General features: G+C 33.7%; 2 protein-coding genes across 2 annotated transcripts; one reads left to right on the top strand and one right to left on the bottom strand.

The window, feature by feature from the left end:
• Positions 1 to 361: 361 nt before the first annotated feature.
• LOC144555407 (putative RNA-dependent RNA polymerase 1) lies at positions 362 to 6,388 on the top strand. Its single transcript, XM_078303726.1, has 5 exons — positions 362 to 527; positions 1,138 to 1,672; positions 2,357 to 4,194; positions 4,556 to 4,706; positions 5,408 to 6,388. Exons 2-5 carry the CDS (start codon positions 1,145 to 1,147, stop codon positions 6,248 to 6,250), a joined length of 3,360 nt encoding a protein of 1,119 aa, XP_078159852.1. The 5' UTR covers positions 362 to 527; positions 1,138 to 1,144; the 3' UTR covers positions 6,251 to 6,388.
• A 416-nt stretch (positions 6,389 to 6,804) lies between these two features.
• LOC144555408 (MAC/Perforin domain-containing protein) lies at positions 6,805 to 14,117 on the bottom strand. Its single transcript, XM_078303728.1, has 7 exons — positions 13,749 to 14,117; positions 9,850 to 10,091; positions 8,397 to 8,598; positions 8,190 to 8,261; positions 7,922 to 8,105; positions 7,653 to 7,822; positions 6,805 to 7,562 (listed from the first exon to the last, which is right to left on the bottom strand). Exons 1-7 carry the CDS (start codon positions 13,986 to 13,988, stop codon positions 6,870 to 6,872), a joined length of 1,803 nt encoding a protein of 600 aa, XP_078159854.1. The 5' UTR covers positions 13,989 to 14,117; the 3' UTR covers positions 6,805 to 6,869.
• Positions 14,118 to 27,817: the final 13,700 nt, after the last annotated feature.

The following is a 27,817-nucleotide window of genomic DNA, read 5'->3' as shown; positions in this document are numbered from 1 at the left end:
ATAACCGTTGTAATCCAACTAATATCGCAAATACATGTTAACAGATGTTCAACTAATTTCGAATTGAACGCCACGAACTGCGCATCGCAAAATCTTAATTTGATATCTAAAATCGATTGGTTTCCTAATTTAATTTCCAAGCCGAGAAAACCTTTATCCGTACCGATAAAATATTTTGGTGAATCTTTCCCTTCCATATTCCATCACTCCAGCCTTTTGCTTTGCCTTGACCGCCCAAGACACGCTGGTTCATGGGATGGACCCACAAGTCGGTGATATATATCTATTAGATATGGTCTAGGCGACATTTTTCGTAACTGTTGTCGTTTCCTTTTCACATGACACTTCACTGATTCGTTCTCTCTACTCCACTCTTCCTGTCTTTTCCTCTTGTAATAACGGAGATAGAGGTGTTGATCTTCATCTTCTCACTATATTCTCTTGAATCTTTCTCTCTCGAATTTTTGCTTCCATCAACTTCGAGGACCGAGATTTGTTTAGCAAAAAAGGGGTTTATCGCTGCTAAGGTGAAATTCCCCCTTTCTGATTTGTTTTGGATTAACTCTTTTTTATTCTTGTCAGAAAATGGTTGATTTTTTTAGTTATCTCTGCTAGTGAGTTGCTATGAACAGAGATTGTATGGTTTTTTTTTTTTCCCTAACATAACAGACTTGCTGAACTGGCGATATAGTGCTTTATCCCTCATTTCAATTTCTTTTATGAAGCGGTTCTTGACACTGAATTTCTTTCTTTTTTCGCAATGTGTTGGATGAATGATTTGTGCATAAATTTCATTTTTAAAAGCGATGATTCACGTTGTTGTATCATGCAAAATGTAATTTTGGTTTCCATTTCTTCGTAGTTCATAATTCTAATTTTGTAGTGAAATGCTAAACCGTAATTAACGAAAAAAATAACAGTGCAACATTTTGCCTCCTTTTTGTATAAGAAGTTAGAAAAATAAATAACAAAAAAAAGAGGGAAACTCTAAAATAGTATTTTTGACTGCAACGTGATTGTTTTTACTGACTTTAATTATGTGCCTAATTTGTAGCTAATTTATTATTAGGTTCAGTTGACCACTGGTCGGCACCTTTTCTGGATATTTCCTCTGACAATTAAGTTTTTCTCTTTCAGATAAAGAATGGTGGGGAAGACAATTCAGGTCAACGGCTACCCACTGGACTCCAGTGCTGAAACTGTAAAAAACCACCTAGAAATTTATTCTGGCACTGGGTCAGTTTTAGCACTCAAGTTCCGACATCCCAAAAAATTGAATTCAAAATCAAGAGCATATGTGATAGTTCAATTCCAAACTGAAAGACATGCTCAAGACGTGTTTAACTTAGCTGAAAGAGGCTCGTTGCGTGTTAGTGGTTATCTATTAAAAGTCAGGTACATGGAACGTGACTTTGCACCTAAACCGCGCACTTTTGCATTTGAAATAGAAGATGCAAAGCTACACTTTGGGTGTTTGGTTTCGAAAAGAAGCTTGAATGTTTTGTGGACTGTTTCCTCTGTGCAAGTTAGTTTTGGTTTTAATTTGAGAAAGATATATTTCACCTTATCTTGGCGACGTAGCCGCTACAAGCTTGAGCTTTCATATGAGAGTATATGGGAGATCCAGTTACATCGTTCGTCAAATCAGAACTCGCAGTTCCTCTTGATCCAGGTTTGTTTTTATATTCATTAGTGGTAGTTCTTTTGAAGCCTTAGATTTAATTTTGTAAGCATCTACATTAATGAACGAGGTAAAAATTATGTAACTTGAATTAAAACCCATCATTATACCTTGAGAGTTGGATATGAGCATTATGTAACTTGAATTATACCCATCATAGAAGAACACCCATATTTTGAGATGCTTTCAGCTAGCATAGGTCATGATATATGTACATCCAAATGAGTGTTAATTATTTGACCACAAATCTACTAAGATCATTTTAAACTGAGAACATAATGAACTAATGTCAAGCAAATCAAATTAAGCTGTAGGTTTCTGATGGGTACAATTTTCTTAGTTAATTATGAAAATTTGAGGGTGCTTCAGTCATTTTTTTCTTATGTAACCTTGCCTCTTAGTTTGCAAATGATGCAAAGATGTGGGGCTAGTTGCAAAAATGAAAAATGTTGGGTGGTTTTTTGCAATTATGGTACATCTTTCATGTATTTTGCAAACAAGGATATTATACAGATACTGTAAACAAAATAAATGTTAAGTAATTTAGTAATAAGGTGCTTTATGGTATATATGTCTGGAACTCTAGATCATTATAAGCATTTTATCAACTTCTTTTTCCTTGCTTTGATTATTGTAAGCATTTTATCAACTTTTTTTTCTTAAATAATAATCCAGGTACAAGCTGCCCCCAAAATATATGAATTATCACAAGACAATTCGGGAGAAATGTGGGATGACCCCGTGTTTAACTATTACAGAGAAGCACAAGATGACAAATGGGTGAGAACAAGTGATTTTTCTCCATCATGTAGCATTGGTCAATCAACCATCCTCTGTTTGCAGCTCCCCTATGATTACGATGTCCCAAATATTCATGAATATTTTGTTTATTATGAAAAATTCGAAGGCTATTTCGAGATACAGCATGGGTTGTCCTACTGTAGAAACACTGACCTAGTGCCAATTGTACAACCCAATTGTTGGATACCTTATGAGATACTGTTCAAAGTAAATCACATGGTGCAAAATGGTACACTTAGTGGGCCTACACTTGATGAGAAGTTCTTTTCTTTGGTGACGCCGAGCTCAGCTTTGCCACGTCGGCACGTAGAGCATGCCCTAGAAAAGATGTCTAATTTCAAGAAGACTTGTTTGGAGCCGTCTATTTGGCTAGCAAAACATTATTCAAGTTTGGGAAAATCGGTGTATGGGTCAGGGTTGGCCCAGATATCACTAGATGATGGTTTGGTGTATGTTCACCGTGTGCAAATTACCCCTTCTAAGGTTTACTTCTATGGGCCTGAGATAAATGTCTCTAACCGTGTTATCCGTCACTACAAAGATGATTTAAACAACTTTTTGAGAATCTCCTTTGTGGATGAGGATTGCGAGAAGATGCGCTCGACTGATTTATCTTCCAAATCACGCCCCAGAAAGCCCACACCGCTTTATGAAAGAGTTCTCTCAGTTCTGGTGAATGGTATTACAATTGGAGACAAGAAGTTTGAATTTCTTGCATTTTCATCTAGCCAGTTGCGTGAAAATTCTGCATGGATGTTTGCACCCCGAAGAGGTTTAACAGCATCAAGTATTAGAGATTGGCTTGGTGAGTTTCACCAAATTAGAAATGTCGCCAAGTATGCGGCTCGGCTTGGTCAATCCTTTAGCTCCTCTACTGAAACCCTAACAGTTCAACGTGCCGAGGTGGATCACATACCTGATATAACTAATGGCACTATTCATGTGTTCTCTGATGGCATCGGCAAGATCTCCAATGAATTCGCCACAAGGGTTGCAAAGAAATGCAGGCTAAAGGGTTTCACTCCATCTGCCTTCCAAATCCGGTATGGTGGGTACAAAGGTGTGGTAGCTGTAGACCCGACTTCATCAAAGAAGCTTTCTCTAAGGAGAAGCATGTCAAAGTTTGAGTCTGAAAGTATTACATTGGATGTATTGGCCTACACAAAGTATCAGCCATGCTTTTTGAACCGACAGATAATTACTCTCCTTTCAACTCTTGGGGTAAGAGATGCCATCTTTGAATTAAAGCAAGAAGAAGCAGTAGTGCAACTAAACCTGGTTGTAACTGACCCAAGAAAGGCCATTGAGGCAGTTGAGCTGATGTCGCCTGGTGAAACCACTAACCTGCTTAAGGAACTTCTACTGTGCGGTTACAAACCTGATAACGAGCCTTTCCTGTCAATGATGCTTCATGCTTTTCGGGCTACAAGAATGTTCGAGTTGCGAACTAAATCAAGGATTTTCGTGCCAGAAGGGAGGTCTTTGATGGGCTGTTTGGATGAAACAAGGACATTAGAGTATGGCCAGGTTTTTGTTCGAGTCTCTAAAGCGGGCTCCGGATCTCATTCTAGCGCAAGTGTGGTCACTGGTAAGGTGGTTGTTGCTAAGAACCCTTGTCTTCACCCAGGAGATGTTAAAGTTTTACAAGCTGTTGACGTTCCTGATTTGCATCACATGGTTGATTGTGTTGTCTTCCCACAAAAAGGGAGAAGGTAAAATTTGTGTCCTTTCCTCCCTACTTATAATTGCATTATTAAGCTATCTGAAGAATACACATGTATGCACTGTCAAAAGGTGAAAAATATTGTCCTTTACCTTTAAATAATGCCCCATTGAACTAAAATAAAGCTACCAGCAAATCTGATTTACATGTCCCCAGTTTGAGTTAGACAGCCAGCTTGCAACCTTTTCACTGAATTGAACCTGGTTTTAGTTGCAGGGTGTGAAATTAATAATTGTAGGTTCTGCACAAATAATATGATATACTGGGTGCAACCTGCAAAAGAAATCTTTTTCTACAATCTTCATTGTGGATAATTATGTTCTTATTGTTTCCCCCTCTTGCAATTTCAGACCTCATCCAAACGAGTGTTCAGGAAGCGACTTGGATGGTGATATATATTTTGTTAGTTGGGATTGTCACCTTATTCCAACTCGGGGGGTTGAACCGATGGATTATACTCCTGCTTCAACTGTGACCTTAGATCATGATGTCACCATTGATGTTAGTGCAGCATAATTAACTCATCTTGCTATTGCTTTTTAAAAAAATATTTCATATGCACCTGTACAAATGATCAAATCTCGTTTATATCCCTGCAAAGTGAGAAGTAACATCATATGCCCTTCCAAAGATCATGCTTGGCCCTGCATTCCTATTCCCTAGTTTCTTCCAAATTTATACTGATACAAATTGTGAATGATAAATTTCCAAATTTTATATAAGGATATTCTCTTATGTTTTGTTGGGATGTATTTTCAATGCAACAAATAGGAGTTCGCATGACACATCTCCTTTTGCAGGTGAACACGTGGTATTGGACATATGTGAGAATAAGTACGGAAGAATTATTTTAATTATCCTTTTACGAGCACAAAGGCCTTGTGCTTTTCCATCTGTTCCCTTCAAAAATCTTTATTTTGGAGTTCAGTTGAATAATTACCATAAAGCTGGTAATGGTTGATTTTAGGTACCTGAAAAGGCATTCAACATTAAATAAATCAGAATTACGAGTACATACATCCAATGGTTACTTTGTTGAACATGTAATAATTTTCTACTCTCATCAATTAACATACAAAATGGTACCCCCAAGTTGAACATAGAAATCCATATAGCAACCCAGTATGAAAGTAAATATCTATTTCCACCCAACAATCAAAATTTCAAAAGGTTCATTAATTATTTTTTGGATTATTGCACAGGAAGTTCAAGTGTACTTCACGAACTACATGGTAAACGACAGCCTGGGTATAATTGCCAATGCGCACACTGTCTTTGCTGACAGCGAACCAGAGAAGGCCGAGAGCAGGAAATGCCTTGATCTGGCGCGTCTGTTTTCTATAGCCGTTGACTTCCCAAAAACCGGCATTCCAGCCGAAATCCCACAAGAGCTTTATGTGAAAGAGTATCCTGACTTTATGGAGAAGCTCGACAAGGTCACCTATGAATCCAAGGGTGTTATCGGAAAACTCTACCGGGCCATCAAAGTAGACAGGTCCCAACCAGGGCATCTCTGTCACTTCACCAAGCAGGTTGCGAGGCAGTGTTATGACCCTGATATGGAGGTGGATGGTTTTAGAGATTTTATAGAGGAGGCTTCTTGGTACAAGGAGGATTATGATTTTAAACTCGGCAACTTGATGGATCATTATGGGATTAAAACCGAGGCTGAGTTGATTACTGGGTACATTACAAAGATGTCGACAACCTTTACCAAGTACAAGGATGGAGAGGCGATTCGGCTTGCGGTGAGGTCACTAAGAAAAGAGGCCAGGTCATGGTTTAATGAGAAGAACACCAGTTATGATGAGGATGGGGAAGCAGATGACCTCTTGTATGCTAAGGCCTCGGCTTGGTACCACGTTACATACCACCCTGACTATTGGGGGTGTTATAACGTGGACTTGAAGCGGCCACACTTTATCAGCTTTCCATGGTGTTTGTATGATAAGCTGACACTTATCAAAAAGAGGAGGACAGTGGCAGGGAGAAGATTAGATGCTTTTGTGCAACGGTTTGAACGTGGTCTTAATATATTAGCATGAGATGAGGGTAAAATCCTTCAAAACATTTTCAGTGGCAGACAGACTTTTGGATCCCTTGAACTTCTACATTGGACTATAATATGTGTGGTGATATGTTGTTATGATCATATTATCTCAAAATATTATGTTGATAATGGTTAGTCGTAGAGAGTGGCCTCAAACTAGCTTATGGATTTATGGGTCTGTCTTGTGTCTTTAGCTTAGTTATTTTGAAAAGGATTGCTTTATCTAATTCGAAAGGAACCTAGAATTCCTGTTTTGTGAAAACGTGTTGTATAAAAAAAGGAATTTTCACATTCTAGGAAAAACATATAAAGCAACGAAACGAATAGCATTGAAGACCATTTATAGGTGGTGCTATTTCAAATTTTAGATCTTCATATATATAAGTATCAAGTTTTATCATTTTTATGTGCACAATATAAAAATAATATAAATCACATTTCAAAGGTCGGATTTGAAGATAGCAATTGATTTTTGCCGATTGTCAAGCTGTTAAGTTACTTCAATGCATTATGTCAATGATGCTGGAAATCAATCTCACATTCCCATAAAAGAATAAAGCAAAACGTTTCTTATCAATACTAAAACTGTACATCTTGGATGGAATTAAACCCAATCAAGGAACTGGTGCAAGGAGTGAAAACTTTACATGCAACATGATCTTCCCTTTCTCTACATCAAGCTTTGCGCCTGTCACCAACCAATGACCTGGGCTATCTTGTGGGCCCATGGTGATCTGACACGTGTCAATAAACTTGAGCAATTTTAGAGTCCCCACAGGCGCAGGTGGGTTAATGTTGAATACACCTGAATCCACATTCAGAATCTGATTTTCATTCTTTTCCCTATCCAATGCACTTGATGATGATCCTGTAAAAGATGTCGACAGAAAATTCGATTTCCCAGAAAAATGAGAAGGGCTCCGGGCCCACTTTGAGTGGCTAATGGTGTAACCTTGCACCTCGGTGTATAGTAGCCGGAGGTGCAGCACGCTCGTGAAGCCATAGGTTTGCACGTGCAACTGCACCCCGGTCACGATAAATGCCGTCTCTTCTGCGTCTGTGGACCAACTTGGATCATACTTAACTGGCATAGTGCATGCACGTGCAAACTTCTTCCACTGGATTGGCTCATAATATCTTTCATCTGAGATTGTATCGGTTCCTCTCCATCGTGGTGGTTTACTGGTTTGAGCCTTTAGAAATGCCGGGGTGTGGGATAAATGTTGGAGATGAATAGCTAATCTATTGTTTCGTTTCCCCTCTAGGTAAAGCCTCAACCCTGTGACAGGACATCTTTGTGTAATAACCTACAAATTTGCTATCAATTAATTTGACAATGGAATAAATTTCACACAATGAGTCTTCAATGGTTCAAATGGAGAAATGGTAAATGGTACCTGGTTTCTGCTAACATGGAGTTTTGGGCTCATAGGGCTGAAATATAAGGCAGGAGATTGAGCCACCCGATTCGAACTGGGGCCGAGAGGGTGGTCATTTTGCGTCGGAGCCCATATTTTTTGATGTTGAAAATCCAAGAAGTACTTCAACTCTGATAAAGGAGGTTTATCTACACATAAGATGATAAGAAGAATGCCATTATGATTTATGAGGTTAGTAGTGACAGTAACATCGCAACAGTTTAATTTTGTTATTGATAGATGCATACATCTTAAGTAGAGATTGATGGCATGAGAAAGGAATCCAGTGCCAGGAATGCCCTTGAGGAGAGAGGTGATCGGTACAAAGGTGAAATTGATTGCATCAGGATGTGTTGGTACAGTGAGGACCCACTCGCAGTGGTTACTGACAGATGGATCCCCTCCCCTTTTTGAATATATTACTGTAATACCCTGTATGTAGTTAAAGTTTTGTTACTTTTTGTTCACAGATTCATGTTTGGATATGATACACTGCAATTGCTTCCTTAAATTTACCTCTTTGTATGAGACTGGAGGAAGCCCTTCCATGCTTGGCTGTGTGTCAAACACATTAAAAGCGCCCGAAACCTACAAAATTTAATGCAACAACATATGATTCGCCAAATAGGCATGTAGAAAATGATAAAAAAATATATATATGATTCTGTAAGAAGCCCATGTAGGTTTGCTGAAAACAAAAAAAAAACAATGGTGGTAACCAACCTTTGATTTATTTTCTTTGGATTTCCTTTGTTGGAGAGGAAGTGTGCATATGCCTGTGAAGAGCTGGTCTCCCAATTTATCCAAGTTATATTTGATTTCGTATAGTGGCAACTGAGATGATTTATCCTGTTTCACATAAACCACATCTTGACCTCCCATGCTAAGCCCAACTACCACGTGAGTTCCGTAGTTCTCGATAAAGCTATAATCAGATGCAACATAAGACAGATAAATAAATGCAGTGATGTGTTAAGTGAAGTTAATACAGTACTACTGTTAGACTGGTACACGATTTCACCGGCAATATTAAAAACAAAAATCAATTTGAATGATAAACAATTGGCCAGTGTATATATACTGGTACCGTGCATTATTTTAGTCATCATGTACGTACATATGCTGGTCAACCCTAATTTGTTGTGGAAATTACAAGCAATTGCTTTAATACGTATTCAACTAAGAACAAAAATAATTTATAATCGCTGGACTCAGTCAATGCATAATAGTTCCTGGTGTGTTAGTGCGTCACTGTCTGAATATAATAGTTTGTCTCATGAAATTTTACTTCTCAAGCTGCTTTACAAAGTCTCAATTAAAAATTAATTAAGAATTTGTTATGGTTTACAAAGTCTCATGAAAGTTTCATGAAAATTTACAAAGTCTGATGTGGGTTTCCGTTTAAAATTAATTACGAATTTATTATGGTCTACAATCCACATGTCACAGTCAACTGTTGATTAAAACGAATATAAGATCTTCTATGGCCATCAAAAGAATGTTATAAACGTTTTAATCACATGATTAATCATGTGGGAAAAAACTTTTGTAATAACTAGTGCCTGGCACCGTTTAAAATGCGGCTGCATATGCTTATGCAGTCGGCAACCGTACTCAAAATGGTCATGCGGTCCTCCCATGCGGTTTTGAGCATGCGGCCGCATATGCGGTCCGAATATGCGGCCATGCGGACTGAAAACGGTCATGCAGTCCGAATATGCGACATATGCTTGATTAATTTGATAATTTGATTGTATTTTAATTAGAATTTATGTGAAAAAATTATTGTTGGTTATGTGTGGAAATAAATTCAAATATATGAATATAAATATATACACACACATATATATACGTGAATTTTTATTTTAAAATCCACATATATAAATCCGCATAAAAATCCGCATATGCGGTATGCAGTGGCCTTCTGCATGTATGAACAAAACCGCATTTTAAAACACTGTTTTTAACCAATCAAGTCAGTTATGGATATACAAAGACCCAAACTGCTAGTATTCACCTTTCAGTGAATCCAACCCTTTGAGCAGGCTCTTCAATTCTATAAGATTCCACTTCTTTTTTGGTAGAATAATCTATGGCATAAACGTTAATCTGATATTATGTTTTTTTAGGAGAATAACATTAAGCAAGAACAACGTTAAAATAACATGTGATGCACCTTGCAACAGCTGATGGGTCCCATGTGGCAGGGACAGCGTCAACGACATGCGGGGCTAGACGGAGAGGACGGCACTCTAGATGGAGATTGAAGAGAGAGATGTAGCAGCCATCCATGGCCAAGCACTTGGTCATGGCTGCATCTGGGCCCCATGAGCCTCCATCAAAATCAAACACTGCATTAAATAGGCCTGATGGTATCTTACCAGCAAGGTTGCCCTTTTGATTTAACAATTCTGACATCTGCATAGAAATTATGATTAATTGAATAAGCATTATGCATGAAAATTGATGACACTGTAATTTGTGAGTAGTATTAATTTGTCTTCTTTCCTAATTAAGAAGAGTTAATGTGAATAGATAGGCTTAATTGTTGAGTCTTCTTGGCACATTATCAAGTCTGACTAATTAGTGGTGTGTGAAATTTTAGTGAATTGCAAACTAACAATACAGCAATTGATGCCATTGGCATCACATTAAACATAATAGTTATTGCAGTCATTATTTTTAGCTAGAAGATTTAACTGGTTCCCATCTAGATCTATTTTTCTAATATCTGATTGGGACCAACATAATTGTATTTAAACCTGTTGTTGGTAATTTCTAATTGCAGTCTTAATGACATTTCAGACTTTTTACCAGGAAGTTTTGGAACAAGATAACAAAAAGGGAGAATTTCATATATACCACTCAAATACTGTGAAATTACATATTTACCATCTAAAAATCTAATAACTCACATATTTACCCAATTAATAAAAATTATGTTAAACTCTCTCCTTCTTTGCCCCTTCATTTTTTGCGCATAGATTTCCCTCCTGTCTTTTTTGACGTAACTTTCCATTTTCGCTTAAACTCTCTCCTCATCTCATCTCTCCTGCTTAAACTCAAAGAGAAGGGACAACAGGCTCAGATATAAGGATTCTAATTCCAGCTTGATCGTCTAAAAACAAGGTAACCACTTCAACTTTTCTAGCTGAATTCGATGTTGATATCGCAACCCGTTATTAAAATAGTAACTGAGTTTGAGAATATGTGTTTTGTTACTGACTCAGTTTGGAATATCTATTTTTAATCTTCTATATTGGATATAAAAGAGAGCGGTTTTAAGGAAAGAAAGAGAGGGTGCTAAGATAATACTTGATTAATTATAGTTTTAAGAAAATTAAACATAATTAATCTGAGTTTTGAGTATATTTGATATACTAAAGTTATATTGGGTAAATATGTGAATTATTAGATTTTTAGATAGTAAATATGTAATTACAAAAATTTGAATGATAAATAAGTAATTTCACAATTTTTGAGTGGTATATATATGATATTCTCCCTAACAAAAAAGACCTTAATTTTTGACTTTTCAATGGCTCAGTAGGAATGCAGCTTAGTTTCCAGCTGCCAGATGGACCCAGATAAACTGAAATTTCTTTCTTTTGTTTCTCCTTTGTTTGATTAATAGTTAGTCAGCTTTGATTCAGTATTAGATCAAAGATGACATACAGTACCAGAATCTTGACTTATGACCTTCAATTTGAAGTTTGATTTCTCAAACACATCTATTTTTTTTTTCTTTTATGAAAATCTTCACAGAGGCTGCGAAATTGTGAGCGGTGCTTGAACTCTCGACTTTTGGGTTACCACAGTTTTAGAATCTTTTTTTCTTAGCCAACTGTGCTACCGCTCCTTCTCAAACACATATATTGTTAGTCTCAATTTTTGTTAATGTCTTGTAGTTTTAATCACACCATGTATTGCATGGATAAATTGTAGGAGAAGTTAACTCAATCCACATATGTACGTGACCACGTGCTCGAAGAGTATATTTAGTTCTAGAAAGATGCACACTGCCAAAAATTTGATGGAAACACAATTGTCCACTTATTTTTCAATTTCTTTTTGAGAATGGCAGCTAAATAAAACAAAAAGAGAGCTCTTCAACTTGTGGACGATTGGAGATATAGGTGTTGGATTTGGACCGTTTGGTCCTACCAGATATGTATCAAGCTGACAATCCTTACTCCACAGTTTCCAATTTTTCAATTATATTGAATAATTGTTGTGTATAATTCAAGTATGACAAGTATGGTATAGAAAATTAGTGTATAGTTCTCTCTGCATGTCCACTTCCACGAGAAATTTGGGGCCACTTATCTTGACCTTGACTGTTTAGACGTGACACTACATATATCTCTTTTGTTGTAGTACATGTTTTGTGATATATTGTACTTGAATTAACAATATATTAATGATAAGAATTTTGCATACATTAAAAAGTGTTTTTTTTTTTCCTTCGACCGCCAGCTAGAATATAACATCCGCTGAATTCAATATGAATTATAAATTGCAACTTGTGTTGTATAGGAGGAATACAGAATAATAATATTTATTCAAGTATACCCGATGATAACTTAAAATAGTTAAATTTTGCAAAAGCATTCCTATATTTGTAGTTAAAACTGAAAACAAACAAACTTTTTTATCTCACTCCAAAAGTAACGTTGATCGTCTGAATAATACAGATATTTATATCCATTCATGCTGGATGTTTAAATTGAACAATTTTGAAAAGTTCGTTCATCTTTTTTCACCAAGAAAATTAATAATAGGCTGCTCAAGTTCCAAAATTAAATGAATTCGTTTTGCCATAGTTCAAACTTAGAAAACAGTAACAATTATCGGAATCTAACGTTACAATTGCAGTTAAATTAAAGAATGTCTAAGAAGTAATGCACCAAAAACCCAATGATGCTTATAAATTATTTACATAAACTGATAGAAGTTTCTAATACGGATATTTCTGCATGCACTTCAGGTAAGGTTGTATCTGTCACTAAAGCAAATTACACAACAGGTTGTATATTATCCCACTAGGCAATTTGCTAATGGAACAAGGTACCAGTCGGAATCTGGTTTCAGGTATTTGACAGGTCGAATAATTTATACATGGTACTGAAACAGAGCTGTTTTTTCAAAGGCAGAGGAGGAAAATTAGGGAGACAATGGGGTTATTATGTATTTAGAATTTGGAAATAAGAGCAATGGAACTTTTTTATTAGTTCAACAAATGCTTGTGCAATCATGATGGAAGCATGAGCAAAGTATAATAACAGAAGGAAAATTTTCTGATGAGTCAGTTAATCGGTGTGTGTCAGGGAATTTGTTACATAAGATCAATTGAAATTGTATGCTTGATAACAGCTCTTAATTTCAGTGGAGCCAAATTGATGTTAGCTTCTGCTAAGGTCAAAGATGGGATGCTACAAACCGGCTTGGATTGATGAACTGTTCAGAACTTCAGATTATAATCCATCGCTATCACTGAAGGTATCCTGATATGGAAAATGTGATTTCGAATTTTGGATCATACTGCTTAAATGTTGATAGCGAATCCCACTACCAGTTTTCGAAATGGTCTCATCAAGTTACTAATTACACTACTACTAGCGTGTTAATTATTTTTTATTCGATTTTTTTTTCTTGGTATGATGTGGATGCTCTCCCTGGGCGACCTAAATGCACATTTCAAGGTAAACTTTGCCATTGCAAATCTTCTTCATTTACCTTTTGTTTTACTTCTTTCAATTTGCTTAATGAAATTCTCCCGAGGTTAGTTCACCTTAGTTTCAGTAGTAAAAAGGTGTATTTTGGAAAAAAAAAAAAAGTGTCTATGTAAAAGAAATATATTTTTGTTTTCTGTTTCTATGTTCATGTGTTGCTTTTGGATAACCAACGCTCAGTGACTTCAGAGAAGGAACAAGTTTAAAAAACAAAATCGAGATAGAAGTAAAACAATCATTTTAGATCAAACTAAATAAAAGCAAAAAAAATAAAAAAAAGGATCTAAAATTTGTCTCTACTTTCCAAAAAAAAGAGAAGAAGATGAAAGGAAAGTCATCATACCTGATTGAATTCAAGAACATCTGTTCGGAACCGAATCCGATCGCCTTTGTCACACTTCACTTCCACCGGCACATCCTTGAATGTTCCAAAACCCGGCAAGCTGAGTTCCGTCTTCTCGCCTTTGATACAAACAATTCGTTCATTCCCTTTACAATACTTGAGCCGGAAATCACTCGTCACATCAAATCCTCTGCCGAGACACTCCAACGCCTTCTCTATAGCCGAGTAATTACTACTCATCTTCTCCTTTTCATGCAGAATTAATAATTGAATATCTGGAATCTTCTTCTTCTTCGAACAGATGCCTTTGGTTAAGTTGTATTTAGTTTAGCCATGTCTGAAGAATTTGAAACAAGAAAGAGTATTTTAGGAAGATATATAAGAGTGAGAGAGAGAGATGAGAAGGTGGGAATGGAGGAAGATTTGGCGTGTTGGTAAACGTTGACTACACTTTTTAATTTTACGGTGTATTGTTTATTAATGTGAATTCATTGTGAAATGATGCATCGTATAAACTATAAAGAAGTGGGCTTGACAAAATGACGCATATAACCCTGAGGCGCGTCGTTAGGACTTAGGAGAAGGGAACGGCGGGAGAAGAACACAAAGGGTGAAAGGGGGTTTAACTTTAGAGAAAGGTGTAGGTCCGATGCCCATCGGACCTAGTTTGGTTCCGATGGGCAGATATACCGTCTAATTTGCTTTAGGATTTGTGCGCACGAATATTAAAGCAGACGCAAAAGTTTTGACGCAAATCCTAAAGCCAATCTGACGGTGAATAAACCCGTTGGAACTAAAGTAGTTCCGATGTCCATCGGACCTACTGTTTCCTTAACTTTAAACTTCAAACTTCAAATAGAGGAACTGATTAAGTAGGAGCAATAAACGGAAACTGTTTATCTTGAATTTGGAAAATCGGGTATAGTTTTATATATAATCGAGTTGTTGTAGGAAATTTTTAAAAATATTCTTGCTAAAGAATTAATAAACACCAAAAAACTACCGAATTTTGAAATTTAGCAGGATTTTAACGTTAAATGACTGATCTACTTTTTGGGGTCCACCATTTGACATTACGGTCCTGCAAATTCATCAGATTCTAATTCTTCAACATATATCATTTTTTGATTTTAATAAGTTTATTTATTTATTTTTAAAAATAGAAAGAATAACTTATAATTTAAATTTGTTAAAAAAACATTAAACAAAATAGATAAAATATCTTATAATTTAGATATACTATAAACACTACGAAATATTTTTCAGACAAATTTTTTTCCGACTGTAAAAAAGAATTAAACTATTTTTTAGTGTGTTATTAAAAAAAAAATACTTTGGATCTGAGTTATTGATTCCGGTTCAAAAGTCATTTTTTGATAAATAAAAAATATATTGTGATTCTTATATTACATTTTAAGATATTCTATCTATTTTAAGAGTTTATGGTCTAAATTGATTAATTCACAGTAATTTGTAACTCGCTAACTGTATGGGTAAATATTTTTTGGTGTACTCCTCATAAAAAAATCCGACTATATATCAATCGTAAATAGGGGATCGACACATCATGTGGACTTTGCACTATCCACGATGCAATTAACAAAAATCGCCATGCCATTGGTCGTGGTTGAGCATCATGCATGAATGATGAATCACCATGACAATCCTTGTACGGTATAGGATTGTCAACGGTCGTGTTAAGTTGTATAGATATAATTTCATATTATGATATTATTTTTATAAAAGTATTTAATCCGAGGACAACGGAGTAGTTGTGATGTCCATCTAATCTAATTTTGAAGTTTAAATCAAGGTTCTAAATAGCGCACTATAGTGTTTTCAGACCATAAAAGCTATAGTGCGCTATTTCGCGTTATAGTGGCGCTATTTGGACATAGCGCTGTTTTTTTAATCAGTCCGCTATGACGCGATAAACGCTATTTAAACCTTTGAGTTTAATAAAGTCCAATACCGTTTAATCTGTATTAAAATTCTGTGTGTACGAAAATTAAAACATACATACACATTTTAATGAGATCCGACGTTGATTGAACTCATCGAACAAAAGAAGGTTCGATGAATTCAATCCGAGAAGTTCATATCTGCACTTGAACCAAAGGATAAACAAATCAAATTGACTCCATCCGTTTAAATCTAAAATTATATTGCATATATTCTAGATCAGTGTTTAGACAAAAAAAAATGAGATAGAATAATTGATGAATATGTTGGTTTTTATGATAAAATGTTGAAATTTGATATATTTTTTTTACTCATGAAACTATATATATATTTTTTAATTTATTAAAAATATTCTTTAAAAGAAAAAAGATGGACAAATGGATCAGATGTCAGGTAAATATACAATTAAATTTTTTGGTCCTTTATCCGAACCAACAAATTAATATGACTTCAACAGACTAGATCAGATTTGAAAGAGGTTGATCGATTGGATTGAGAAATAGAATTGACACCACAATTTGAATAAACACGCTGAGCTTTAATTTTTGAATAAATTTTGTAACCATTCACAGAAAGCTCAACTATATAATTAATTTTCTTGTCTTTAGCTTAAGATCCTTCATGTAATATACTCAATCTTGGTCAAAATCCAATGTACACCATTTATTTTTCTTTTGTAGATAAAATGATGAATCATTAGTGATATTCGATTGTTGACTAAACAGTGGTACAAGAGTTTTAGATCTTAGTTATTCTATCAATTGTGATTTAATTGAGTCAGATTAAGATCGAATAAGCCTATTTAAAAATAAAAGGTAATTCTATCTATTTAGGTGACTTAAGAGTTAGTTTATGTATGGATTGTGAGTGAGATAAATACTAATTAATGAGAAAATTGTTATCGCAATTAAGAGAATTTAACTCATTCTAGAAATTCAGCCCAAATTATTATTGTTTATCTAGATTTGGTTGCTTCAAGGTGAGAAAAATGCAAATAATGTGAAATTGATATACTCAAAAGTTTGAAATCGTTCAAGGTTTGCTGGTACATTTTATTTTGTATAGTATTGTATTAGGCTTATTGGTACAATTATTATTTATACGTAAGATTGCACTATATATAATTATATACCCTATTATTTTTTCATTCTAAATAGACAATATCTGTCTGATATACCTCTAGAGGTAATTTAGTAATAATCTATCTATAAGGATTCAGATTATTATGTCCTATATAGTTTAATTATTAGCACCTCTACATGGAAAAAAAATTATCTGTATTACCATAACATTTATATCTGAAAAACATTTAATAATATTAATTGCAAGCCATTAATTAAGCCACAAATTCTAATCAAACGAGAAATAGTTTAAACTATAATTTAACTTTAGACCTCAATCATATATAAAATTTAGATTAGTCTAAATTAAAATAACTAACTTAGATCTCCAAAATTTAGGCTCCAGCCAAAGACCATCCTAGTAGATAGCACTGTATATAATCGTCTTGAGGTAGGTTGGGCCTTCTATCCTTCCCAATCCTCTCCTTTCTTTTTCTCAGATATTTTTTTTTCCGAAATTTTGCTGATTTTTATTTTTTTTAGATTTTCTGTGGTGACCACTTAATTTACTGTTATGTAGCGGGTTAAAAAGCGTGGATCTAATCATAGTGACAAATGAATTATTCGGGTTCGGTTCGGCGAAAATTCGTGATTCAGGAATAATTTGGGTATAATTCGGGAATAATTTAGAATTATCCAAATCAGATATCTCAGTCCTACAAGAGAGAAAAGAAAAACAAAAACAAAAAAATAGAGAAAAAGTTTTTATTCACAACACTAATCTGATCTGATTTTAACTGTCATTAAATGTCGGTCCCCACTAATTAATGTGTTTTTAAAGCTGTCCAATTTTAACAACATTTCTTTTATACTCATTTCCCGATCTGTTTTTTTTTTTTTCAAAATAAATTTCTGATTTCTCTCTACAAAAATGAAAATGGCTCTTCCATCTCCCCACCCACCCCTCCCGATCTCACTGCTTCCTCTTCTCTCAACTCCGCTGCGGTCGCTGCCATCTCTCCAGTTCTGATCTCTCCCTCCGTCGAGTTCTCGGGATTGGCAGCGATAATTGTTGACATCATCTCTTCACGCGAGGCATCGTGCTCAACTCTACCGTGTGAGTAATATTGGATCTCATATTATTTCAATGTCTGATTTGATTTTTTTTATTTATTTTGAATTTGATATTTGAATTAAAAATTACATAAGTCGTTTTTGACAAAGAAAGCTAGAGATCTAGTCTCTATATTTCATTAATTGGGACACAAGATGTGTCAGTTTTACATAAGGTAAAAAACAAATTAGTTTAAATATCGATTGAGGAGAGAGTCGAAATGGATGAGAGATGAAAGCGATGCGATATGGAGTATTGATCTTGTTATTTTACAGTATTCATCCTGTTAATTTTACAGTATTCATCTTGTAATTTTACAGTATTCATCTTGTGAAAATCTGGAAGAAAGAGGTGATATAGAGGCAATATGCAGTATTGATCTTGTCATTTTACAGTATTCACCATGTTAATTTTACAGTATTCATTTTGTAATTTTACAGTATTCATCTTGTGAAAACCTAGAGGAAAGAGATGATAGAGAGGCGATATAGAGTATTGATTTTGTCATTTTATAGTATTCATCTTGTTAATTTTACAGTATTCATTTTGTAATTTTATAGATTCATCTTGTGAAAATCTGGAGTAAAGAGATGATAGAAGCGATATGGAGTGTTGATCTTGTCATTTTACAGTATTCACCGTGTTAATTTTGTAATATTCATCTTGTGAACAATTACTAATGTTTCACAATGTGGTTGTGAAATATTTAATGTATTGATGATTTATAATTTGCATCTGTTAGTTTTACTATTTACATCTTTTAAATTTATAGTATTGAATTTTGTAGTGTGTTTATCTCAGTTTCATAGTATTTTAGGTTTCAGATTTATAGTTTTATAGTTTGTTTCTGTTAATTTTATAGTTTACATTTGAAATTTTTACAGTATTGAAGTTCTATAGTTTGCATCTTTATGTTTTACAGTATGTGTAGTTTTAATTTATAGGATATAGATGCATATATAAATATAAATAATTGAAGAAAAAAAATTATGAATTTTTTTCAAAAAAATAAAATTAATTTTAATTTTGAAAAAGAAAATTTGATTCAAAAAAATTAATTTTGTATAATTTCCGGGATTATTTTGAAAAAACTGCAAGTTTGAGAAGTGATTCAATTTTAAAATATTCTATAAGGTTTTAAAACTGTCATTAACTATAAGTTAGAGATGTACATCAAGTAGTCTCGTATCAAATACAGTTAGTTTGGCAAGTTATGCAAGTTGCAAGTACACAAAGTGGACCTGCTGAATGTTAGAAATTTAAAGTGTGTTTTTATAAGATTTGTTATACAAGTTACAGTATTGAATTAATAATTTTACATAATTGGCGCAAGTCAAATAACATTTTTATGTGGACAAACTGTGGACAATTAGATGTTTCCAAAAAAAAATATTCTGGAAAAAATTCGGGAATAATTTCGGAAAATTCTGGAAAAGTTCGTAAAGTTCGCGTATTATTTGGATTTAATTCGGTCAAAATTTGGTCAATCAAATAATTCGGTGTTCGGTTTGACATCACCAAAAAAACAAATTATTCAGATATAATATGTGAATCTTGTCACTATGGATCTAATGGGTAAAAAGCACAACTCATTTCGTTGAAGCTGCACGAAATTATAGCAGTTAATCTTTTTTTTCCACATGTTTTGAGTTCCTTTGATAGTTGATAAATTATCAATAGTGAAAAATTAGTCGAAGGCGTTCCACTCCAATACATAATTGACTATCCCTCTTACTTAAATGTTCTGGTTCTGTCATTCATTCATAGAATATTGAGTATTTTATTAATGAAAATATGGATCTAGTTCATATTTGATTAATTGAAAACATTGAGTATTAATTTAATAATAAATATATGCGTAAATCTTTGGATTGTTTTTTTGAAGGTCAGACAATTTCATTGATATAAGAAAATTATTTACAAAAGTTCAAGAAAAAAGAAAATATTTACAATGATCAAAGCAAAAATCCAAAATCTCTGTATTACTTACCTGTAACTTTTGAAAGAAGGTTAAAAGCACATTTTGGTGTTAAAGAGTCCGTTCTTGTTTAAGTATTTGAATCGTTTTAAAAACATCAAAATATTTCCAAATTAGATAAAATTATATAATAATAAGAAGACTTCTTATGCATATGATGAGCGCTTGATGCATGTACATGAGTAGTTGGTATACCTATTTACAATTTTGAAAACATATTATTCTTATTCAAGTAGTCTAGCATGCAACTTATCTCGAATGAAGTTTTCTTGATATCAATTTGTTAGAGGTACTGGAATTAACTTTATTTTAATTATTACATGGACTAATTGATGTAGAACACTTGTGGGCTTGTAATTGGATCACATGGTCACATGGTCAAACCTCAATTTTTTTTTTTTTTTTTTGCTAACCACAATAGACTAATTTTTTTTTTACATGATCAGAACATTGAATTATTTTGTGACTGGCCTTGTAAAACACATAATAAGGGAGGAATATTTCAAGAACAGGTCTAAGAAAAATCGATTAATGCTTTCGACATCATCGCTGCATAAATCATAATGCCGCCCAATTTAATTTACGGGTTTAGGGTTTAGAGTTTAGGCCGTGGCCATTTTGTCTAGATACGGCCATGTTATTTTTTGAATTATGCATAAAAAATAGTGCACTTTTATTTCATAACTTAGTGTTCAAGGTCCGAAAATACTATAGCGCACTATTTAGAACACTGAGAAAAAGTGATGAATACTTTGCAATAACATATAAATTTTGATAGGAACAACTTGAATATTAAAGGTCCATAAATATAGAATGCAAAATAGAGTATAAATTGTAGGAATATTTTTAAAATAAATTATAAAATTAAGCAAACACAAGTAGACCTCATCGATTTTTCTTAGACCTGTTTTTGAAATATTCCTTAGACCTAAGCTTCGAAAGCATTAATCGATTTTTCTTAGACCTGTTCTTGAAATATTCCTCCCTTATTACGTGTTTTACAAGGTCAGTCACAAAATAATTCAATGTTCTGATCATTTAAAAAAAAATATTAGTCTATTGTGGTTAGCAAAAAAAAAAAAAAATTTGAGGTTTGACCATGTGATCCAATTACAAGCCCACAAGTGTTCTACATTAATTAGTCCATGTAATAATTAAAATAAAGTTAATTCCAGTACCTCTAACAAACTGATATCCGTATTGTGGTAATAGAGTTGGAAGCATGAGAAAAATGAGAAATCGGGCCTTGGGAAGGGGTTCACAAGCGGGTCATGTTGATGTAATAGCATAAATAATCGAGGAGGGTTCAAATGCCTCCATCATGCCTCCATCTCTCTCCATCATTTTCAAAGTTCAAACAGTCGATCCGAACCGCTCAATCTAACCTCCATGCTAAAATATGTTTGGAGACCAAATTTCATATTTTTAGGAATTTTTTTACTATTTTTTTAGATAGGTACAAAAATACTATTTTTAGATGGTTAAGATTTACTGATTTTGAACCTATCTAAAAAAATAGTAAAAAAATTCCTAAAAATATAAAATTTGGTCTCCAAACATATTTTAGTATGGAGGTTAGGTTGAGCGGTTCGGATCGACTGTTTGAACTTTGAAAATGATAGAGAGAGATGGAGGCATGATGGAGGCACAAAAACATGGAGGCATTTGAACCCTCTAAATAATCTTGTAATATATTAGGGACGGATGTTGTAAACACATTTATTAACACAATCTTGGTAGCATCTACCAAGTTCTAAAAAAAAAAACTGATTTGACCCTGGTTCACTTGAACCAATCATTTTTATTGGCCGGTTGGGTTCAGTTTGAGCAGAATAGCCCCCACGCGACTCAGCCCCTTTCTTTCTCTTCTTCCCTTCATTCCAGTCCGCCATTTTCACGTCTCCCCCTCCCCTCTTTGAATCCCACCACTTCGGCCTGAGATGTGGGTGAAGAAAATAGCATTTTTCGGCTTGGTGACCCTCCTTTTTGCAGTGAGAGCATCTATCTCCCTTGATACTTGACCGGTTTGAGTAATTTGGGAAGTTAGGGTTTTTTCCGAAATTGGGGTTTTTTGTGGCAAAGCTATGAGTCTCGTGTCCCTCGCTTCCACCGACTTGTGGACCACTCATAGCAAGCCGTCGGCTTTCTTCTTGCTCCACCATGGTGGTAATTTGAGCAAAGGAGGGAAGGGAAGTTGTTAAAAGAAGTTGTGATTTCACGGCTTCATAGCTTGGATTGAGACCCGCGAGATATTGGAAGATTTTATCTTCTTCTTCTCTCTGAATGGCTATTGGATCTGGTATGGGTGGCCGATAAACTCGAAGTTCATGCAATTTCTTTTGAAGAGCACCTAGGTACTCTATATTACTCCTTGACCCTTGTTGTTCTTGCTGGATTTCTAGTTTTAATCGATAAATGTGGGAATTGTTGTTTTGTCGGCCATACATCGTTTTTATGCCTTCCCACAGTGAGAAAGCTGTTTCATGGCCAAGGAATATTTCTGAAACACTCGGCTCCATGGATTGCATGATCCATGTCATGACTCTGTCATTCTTAGATTGCCACTGTTTTCTTGCCTTTTTTTCGGCCTCAGTTGCCTCATCTTTCTTTTTTGGAACCGGCTTTTCAGACTCTCCTGTGATGAATTCTAAAACCTCTCTTCCACTGAGAGATAATCTTGCGGCACTTGCCCATGAGAGATAGTTTTGGCCGTTGAGCAATGAGTTTGTGAGTTTTGAGGTATTGGTGGCTTCTTTCGAATGCTGCCCCTCTGAAGCCATCTCTTTGACGTGCTAGACTTCTGTTTATGGGTTTTGATTTTGCTTGTGTATATACCAGTTTTGCTGGTAAGAATTTGGAAGATATTTTTTCGGTCACAGAGACTGATGCTCTGATACCATGTTGAATTTATGCAATTTCTGAGGAGAGATTATTTTGAGAAAACAATTATTTCATTCAAATCAGTTCTTTACACTGTTTTCATTCCTATATATATTACAAACATCTAAGCTACTGTTTTGTTACCGTTTGTACCTTGTACCTATGTACAGTATACCTATTTGTTGAATATATGCAAGGAGGCCCCTTTACTTCCTTGATTTAATCATAGCCTTCTATTTCTAGATCTATGATGATTATTAATCTGAGATCCTAGATCTTATTTCTCAACATATACCAACTAATCATGTACATGCATCAAGCGCTCATCATATGCATAAGAAGTCTTCTTATTATTATATAATTTTATCTAATTTGGAAATATTTTGATGTTTTTAAAAGGATTCAAATACTTAAACAAGAACGGACTCTTTAACACCAAAATGTGCTTTAAACCTTCTTTCAAAAGTTACAGGTAAGTAATACAAAGATTTTGGATTTTTGCTTTGATCATTGTAAATATTTTCTTTTTTCTTGAACTTTTGTAAATAATTTTCTTATATCAATGAAATTGTCTGACCTTCAAAAAAAACAATCCAAAGATTTACGCATATATTTATTATTAAATTAATACTCAATGTTTTCAATTAATCAAATATGAACTAGATCCATATTTTCATCAATAAAATACTCAATATTCTATGAATGAATGACAGAACCAGAACATTTAAGTAAGAGGGATGGTCAATTATGTATTGGAGTGGAACGCCTTCGACTAATTTTTCACTATTGATAATTTATCAACTATCAAAGGAACTCAAAACATGTGGAAAAAAAAAGATTAACTGCTATAATTTCGTGCAGCTTCAACGAAATGATTTGTGCTTTTTACCCATTAGATCCACGCTTTTTTAACCCGCTACATAGCATTAAATTAAGTGGTCAGCACAGAAAATCTAAAAAATAAAAATCAGCAAAATTTCGGAAAAAAATATCTGAGAAAAAGAAAGGAGAGGATTGGGAAGGGCGGAAGGCCCAACCTACCTTAAGACGATGCTATCTACTAGGATGGTCTTTGGCTGATGAAGCCTAAAATTTTGGAGATCTAAGTTAGTTATTTTAATTTAGACTAATTTAAGTTTTATATTTGATTGAGGTTTAAAGTTAAATTCTAGTTTAAATTATTCCTTATTTAATTGGAATTTGTGGCTTAATTCATGGCTTACAATTAATATTATTAAATGTTTTTCAAGTATACATATTATGGTAATACACATAATTTTTCCATGTAGAGGTGCTAATAAACTATATAGGACATAATAATCTGAATTCTAATAAGCTCGTTGTATGGAGTCACTGCAGAAACAGAGCTTCTTTCTTCATAAAAAATTAACAGACCTGAAACATTTCTACTCATGCTCGATAAATATGCAAGGAGGTGTTAAAAAATGGAGATGGACAAGCTCCGGAATTTTTTCCTGTGCTTCTGCATATAGAGGGTTGCACAATACGAGGATCTTACAGAATTTTTATCTGGCTGATGCTGGATAGTAAAATTTTGACTCAGGATTTTTTAACTTACAGAGGCTGTAATGTGCAATCGGGTTGCAAACGAGAGATCATATTATGTGGGAATGTACGTATGCAGTGTGGTTTTGGAGAGGGATGCTGGCACAGTACAACATGAGGGCATCACGAGGAGTGGACATACAACGAGTGTGGTTTGAAACTGGAAGGCAACTTTCAAAATCACAAAAAAAAAATACTCTGGAATATACTATGGGCTGCAAGAGCTTGGGCATTGTGGAGAGAAAGGAACAAAAGGTTCTTTTCAAATATAAAAGACGAGCTGTAATTACCTGATTAATGACACAGCTATAGAAATTGAGAGGTGGCAAACTAATATGTAAAAATTTGTAATTAGAGTACAATGTAGGGGGACAGGTGAAGAGAAAGGGTTATTGTGGCTATTAGTGTAATTATGAGAATGACCACAACCTCTATCATTTCAAAAACAATTTTTTAAATCATCTTTTATCAATATATTTGTTGACGACAATTGCCGTCAACCGTCAAAAAAAAAAATCTGAATCCTTATAGATAGATTATTACTAAATTACCTCTATAGGTATATCAAACCGATATTGTCTATTTAGAGTGAAAAAATAATAGGGTACATATAGTGCAATCTTACGTATAAATAATAGTTGTGCCAAAAAGCGTAATACAATACTAACAATACAAAATAAAATGTACCACCAAACCTGGAACGATTTCAAACTTTTGAGTATATCAATTTCACATTATTTGCATTTTTCTCAACCAAATCTAGATAAACAATAATAATTTGGGCTGAATTTCTAGAATGAGTTAAATTCTCGTAAGGAGAGTGCTATAATAGAGGGCTCAAATGCCTCTATTTTTGTGTCTTCATCATGCCTTCATTTTTAAAAACTTTAATAACTCAAAATTTAAAATTTAAAAGTCAAAATAAAACATTTAAATATGATCTATATCATTTTATTTATGCATAAAAAAATATGACATTTCAACTTTATTTTGATTGTCATCAAGAGCTTGTAATAACGTACTAATGTGGATAATTTTTAGACGTTGATTTTCAACTTATTGATTCACATAAAAACAAAACCAAAATATGATAATTTTTTATGAGCACATAGATTAAATAACATAGATCACATCTAATGGTTTTATTTTGACGTTTATAATTTAAATTTTGAGTTATTAATGTTTTAAAAATAAAGACACTGTAGAGGTAAAAAAATTAGAGACATTTAAATAATAATAATAATAAAGAGTACTTCTCTAAACCAGTTATGAAAAGAGCAAAACGTAGAGGGTTTAGCAAATAAATTTAGTGTTATCAACATGAGGCTAGAGATCTAAATTGAAGTGGATTGGATTCAGTGTAAATATCGCCTAAACTTTAATTCATATCAATGTGATGAACTTGAAATTTATGTGACAAATAAATTAATTCACGTCAGCAAAAATTTATATTGGAAAGACTAAATTAGTCACCTAAAAAAATTAAAATACTATTTTGATCTTCTTTTTAAATACTAGTTTTTTTTTAAGTTTAAATACTAAAATGTGGATTTAAGTAAAAACTACAAAGAGGAAACTAGGGCTGCACAAAAAGTTCATAGTTCCTGATTCGATTTGAGTTTGATTTGGAAAAAATTTGTAATTAATTTGGTTCGAAATTAGTTCGTTTTGAAACAAATCAAACCAGTTCGGTTCAAATCTTATTCAAACTCAAACTCAAACTGGGTATATTTCATTCGAAATTGGTTCGTGAACTATTTAGATCAGAATCTCAAATAATGCAACTAATGGCTTCAACCATCAACCTTTAATAATGTAGGCATCAAACTTATATCAAAGCTCAAAATTGTTAATATAATAGTAACAGCGTAACAAATTAACAATGGAAATAAGTTCTATTTGATTAGGTCCATGCTATGATTTTAATCAATCCAACAGCGTAAAAAGTAAAAATTTTTTGGGTTGATCCATAATTCATCAGTGTGAGTGAATTTGTGAAAGGTAAAAGATAAAAGAAAACTGCGTGAAGAAAACTAATGCATAAATTACCGGTGGCTGCCAAAAAAATCCGTAGTTCGTGATTCGATTGACTTCAATTCGATTCGAAAAAAATTACAATTAATTCTGTTTGAATCAAATTCAAACTGGGATAAATTTGATTTGGTTGGATTTATTTGCAGTTCCAGAGCAAACCAACAGTTAACCTAATGTGAATCTGACAGGAGGAAAGGTTCCATCAAAGAGTCAACTTTCTCAGGAAAATTTTGTAGACGCAGAGACCCCGTAGAGGTAAACCCAAACCCAAAAAATAATGAGAGCATGAAAGTCTCCTGCCTTGGCATGACTTTTGATTTCGGCGTGAATTTACCGAATTCATAATCTTACATGTAAATTCCTCAATTATCAAAATATTAAAGGTTACTCGAGCACTCTTATTATACACCGCGTGAAGTTAGGTTAGGGTTCCCTATAATTAATACAGAGATGTACAACTAGAAAAAATAGATTTAAAGTGCTGAAACTTAAAATATAAAAAATGTTTAAAGTGTGATAATGAAATTTGAACTCAAAGTTTCACAATCGTAATGCAAAATTCTAATATACATATTTAATATTTAATGAAAGAGGCTTTAGTATATAAATAAAATACAATTAAATTTCAATATATATAATTAAAGTAAAATAAAAATTATAGGAGTGACTAAACACTCTTAGGATTGTATTAAAATCCGTTCTTTATAATCTTTACAAATAACTTGAGGGTAAGTCCAGCAAGTAACACTCAAGTATTCAACACAATTTCTCGTCAATAAATAAATATAAAACGATATAAATTAACCTCCTTAAACGCACCCATTAAAGGATTAATAGAGATGACAAAACTGGTTAATCTTTATGCACACGATTTGATATGGATAGGAATCCGGTTGATCTTTTGTTTTTTTTTTAAACGGTAAACAATGGTTCGAATCCGACAAAACAATCTAAAATGAGAATTTTGATCTGTAAAAATATTAAAAAATAAGAGAGAAAAATAGAAAGAACGTCTTTGTTTTTTAATACATAGAAAGATCGGTAAAATTTGAACCAATCCAACACGATAAAAAAATGAGCTCATCTTTTTGCCATCTTGCAAAAATGGGTACAATCGTGTTCTTTTATTATTTATCTGGTGGGGCCACCCTCATTTCATAGAAAAACTAAATAAATGAGTTTGAATCGGTAAAATTCTCATATATTCAAACTTTGAATCCGTAGAAATTCTACATTCAACATTACTTTTCTTTTCTTTTCTAAAGATAAAAATTCTCATCTAAAACTCAAGACGATCCAAATCCAAACAATTTTAAAACCTAATTCGACCCTAATCAGAACGATCTGTAATTAGACGTCTTATTTTATGTCCAAATTGCTTTCAAAATTTAAGATTCTTTTGTTTACGTCAAAAGTATTATCATTTTGATATATTATTTTTTATTATAAAATGTCAAATATTTTCAAATTATAT

Source organism: Carex rostrata, chromosome 6 (genome assembly GCF_964058835.1).
Source record: "Carex rostrata chromosome 6, lpCarRost1.2, whole genome shotgun sequence".
Taxonomy (NCBI): domain Eukaryota; kingdom Viridiplantae; phylum Streptophyta; class Magnoliopsida; order Poales; family Cyperaceae; genus Carex; species Carex rostrata.
The sequence above is the reverse complement of the archived record's forward strand: the minus strand, read 5'-3'. Positions and strand labels throughout refer to the sequence as shown.